The sequence below is a fragment of the Plasmodium cynomolgi genome, chromosome 14 (genome assembly GCF_000321355.1).
Source record: "Plasmodium cynomolgi strain B DNA, chromosome 14, whole genome shotgun sequence".
In the NCBI taxonomy this organism is placed as follows: domain Eukaryota; phylum Apicomplexa; class Aconoidasida; order Haemosporida; family Plasmodiidae; genus Plasmodium; species Plasmodium cynomolgi.
Window position 1 is genome coordinate 1,407,930 of NC_020407.1, and position 1,953 is coordinate 1,409,882.

The 1,953-nt window shown below is 41.9% G+C and overlaps 1 protein-coding gene across 1 annotated transcript; it reads right to left on the bottom strand.

Annotated features, from left to right (window-relative positions):
* Window positions 1-162: 162 nt before the first annotated feature.
* PCYB_144110 (adrenodoxin-type ferredoxin) lies at window positions 163-1,394 on the bottom strand (the record flags this gene model as incomplete). Its single annotated transcript, XM_004224882.1, has 5 exons — window positions 163-277; window positions 504-633; window positions 766-869; window positions 1,068-1,185; window positions 1,385-1,394. 5 exons carry the CDS (start codon window positions 1,392-1,394, stop codon window positions 163-165), a joined length of 477 nt encoding a protein of 158 aa, XP_004224930.1.
* Window positions 1,395-1,953: the final 559 nt, after the last annotated feature.

The window sequence follows — 1,953 nt, forward strand, 5'->3', positions numbered from 1 at the left end:
AAAAAAAAAAAAAAAAAAAAAAAATTGTTTACACACGCATATATGTATCTATGTGGACATATGAATGCACATCTCCACAGTCACGTGTGGTGCCTTTACAAATGAGTCTACCAAAAAACGAATGAGATAATTATTTTTTAAAACATTAAAAAAAAAAAAAAATTAATGCGGCGTGGGGACATAACCGTCTACATAAAAATTTCTCGTCATGGGGGGCAACTTTATCTTCATTCCGTCTAGCTCCTTTTTGAGTTTCACCTGGCATCCTAGTCTGGAACTGCAAAAGGGAAAATGGTTCTTCTCAATGTGTCGTAGTTTAAACACCAGCTGGGTTAAACATGGGGGCATCCTTTGGGCGCACCCCCTCACCAGGCAAAACGGGGGATTACAAAACGGGGGATTACAAAACGGGGTATTACGAAACATGGTGTTGCAAAACATGGTGCTGCGAAAAGGGTGGCACATGACCGGGCCTACGCCTGCACACGCTCCGTCCGCCTTACGTTTCGGTTATGCAGGGGGCCAGCTCTAGCATGTCAATTTCGTTGTCAAGTGCTTCCGGCAAAAGGTCGTAATATTTTTCGTCAATGATCACGTGGCAAGTGGAACACGCGCAGAAACCGTCACACGCCCCTACACAAAAAAAAGGGAGAAAACGGGATGTGAAAACACCAACTCGGATTAATTTGCACAAGATATGCATTCCCACTAATTAATCGCCAAGTGATAAAACTAACAAATGGTGCTTTCCCCTGCTGGGTGTACCTTCTATGTTTATGCTATTTTCATGGGCAACTTTTAATATGCTATCTCCTACTTTTGCTTTAACGGTTTTTTCATAATTGTCCTGATTTACAAATGTCACGTCACTTGGAAGGGGAAAAGAAGGGGGCAAAAATGGGGAAAAAAGGAGAAAAAATGGGAAAAAAAGAGTTAACGGTTAGTTGAGGGGGGCTTTTACATAAGACAAAATAGCATAGTGGTGTTCACGCGGAGTATGCGGGCTTATGTATGTTCGCCCAATTATGTGCGTGCGTAGGTGAACATCTCAGGGATGGAGAACTCACATTTCTTCGTGACCCTGGGTAGTGAACGCTCTGATATAATTAAAATAAATGCACTTATTTTTTATCTTGTTCAATAGAGCCCTTTTGAATGTATCGTTTCTACTGAGAAAGCTAAACTCTGCGAATGGGTGAGGACGGACACGCGTCGCGTTCGTGTTGTAAGTACGTATGTGTGTAGAAGCGCTTATGTAGATATGTCCAATCGGGCAAGCGGAAATTTCATCTGTGCACACGCCTGCTCACATAACTGTGCATACGCCTGGTTACATAACTGTGAACAGGTTTGTCTTTCGCTCTTTTTTTTCCCTGTCCCTTACTTGTAATCATTTTCCCCGTCCTCCGTCATTTAATTTGTGAAAGCTTTACACAAGTTGTGTACATATGTATAATCGAACACGTTTTGTTGACGTTGTTTCGGCTGTACAGGTGGTGAATGTGGTGCATGTGGTGCATGTGGTGCAAGAGATTAGCTTTCATCCGGAGCAATGTCCAGCTGGATGGCCAAAATGGTCCGTACAAAATTGTGGCAAAATTGGGGGGGGAGTGATTAAAAGTTGCATCCAGTGTTTCTTCAAATGGCACCGCAGATGGAGCTTCAAAGAGTGAGTAAAAAATTCGGCAGTAGGCTTATACACCAATAGGGAACAAAATGGAGCAATGACATAGTCTCATCGGAACAGTCGCATGGGAGTAGTCGCAATGGAACAGTTGCACGGAATTAATTCGAAAAGGAGAAAAGAAAAATAAATTCAGAAACCATTTTCTTCCTTATGTACTACAGTCAGGGGAGATAAAAATTAAAAAAAAAAAAAAAAAAAAAATCAGGCATGTGCTGCGATATGCATGCTGGCCACTTCGGAAGTGCCGTTTTTTTTTTTTCTCTCTT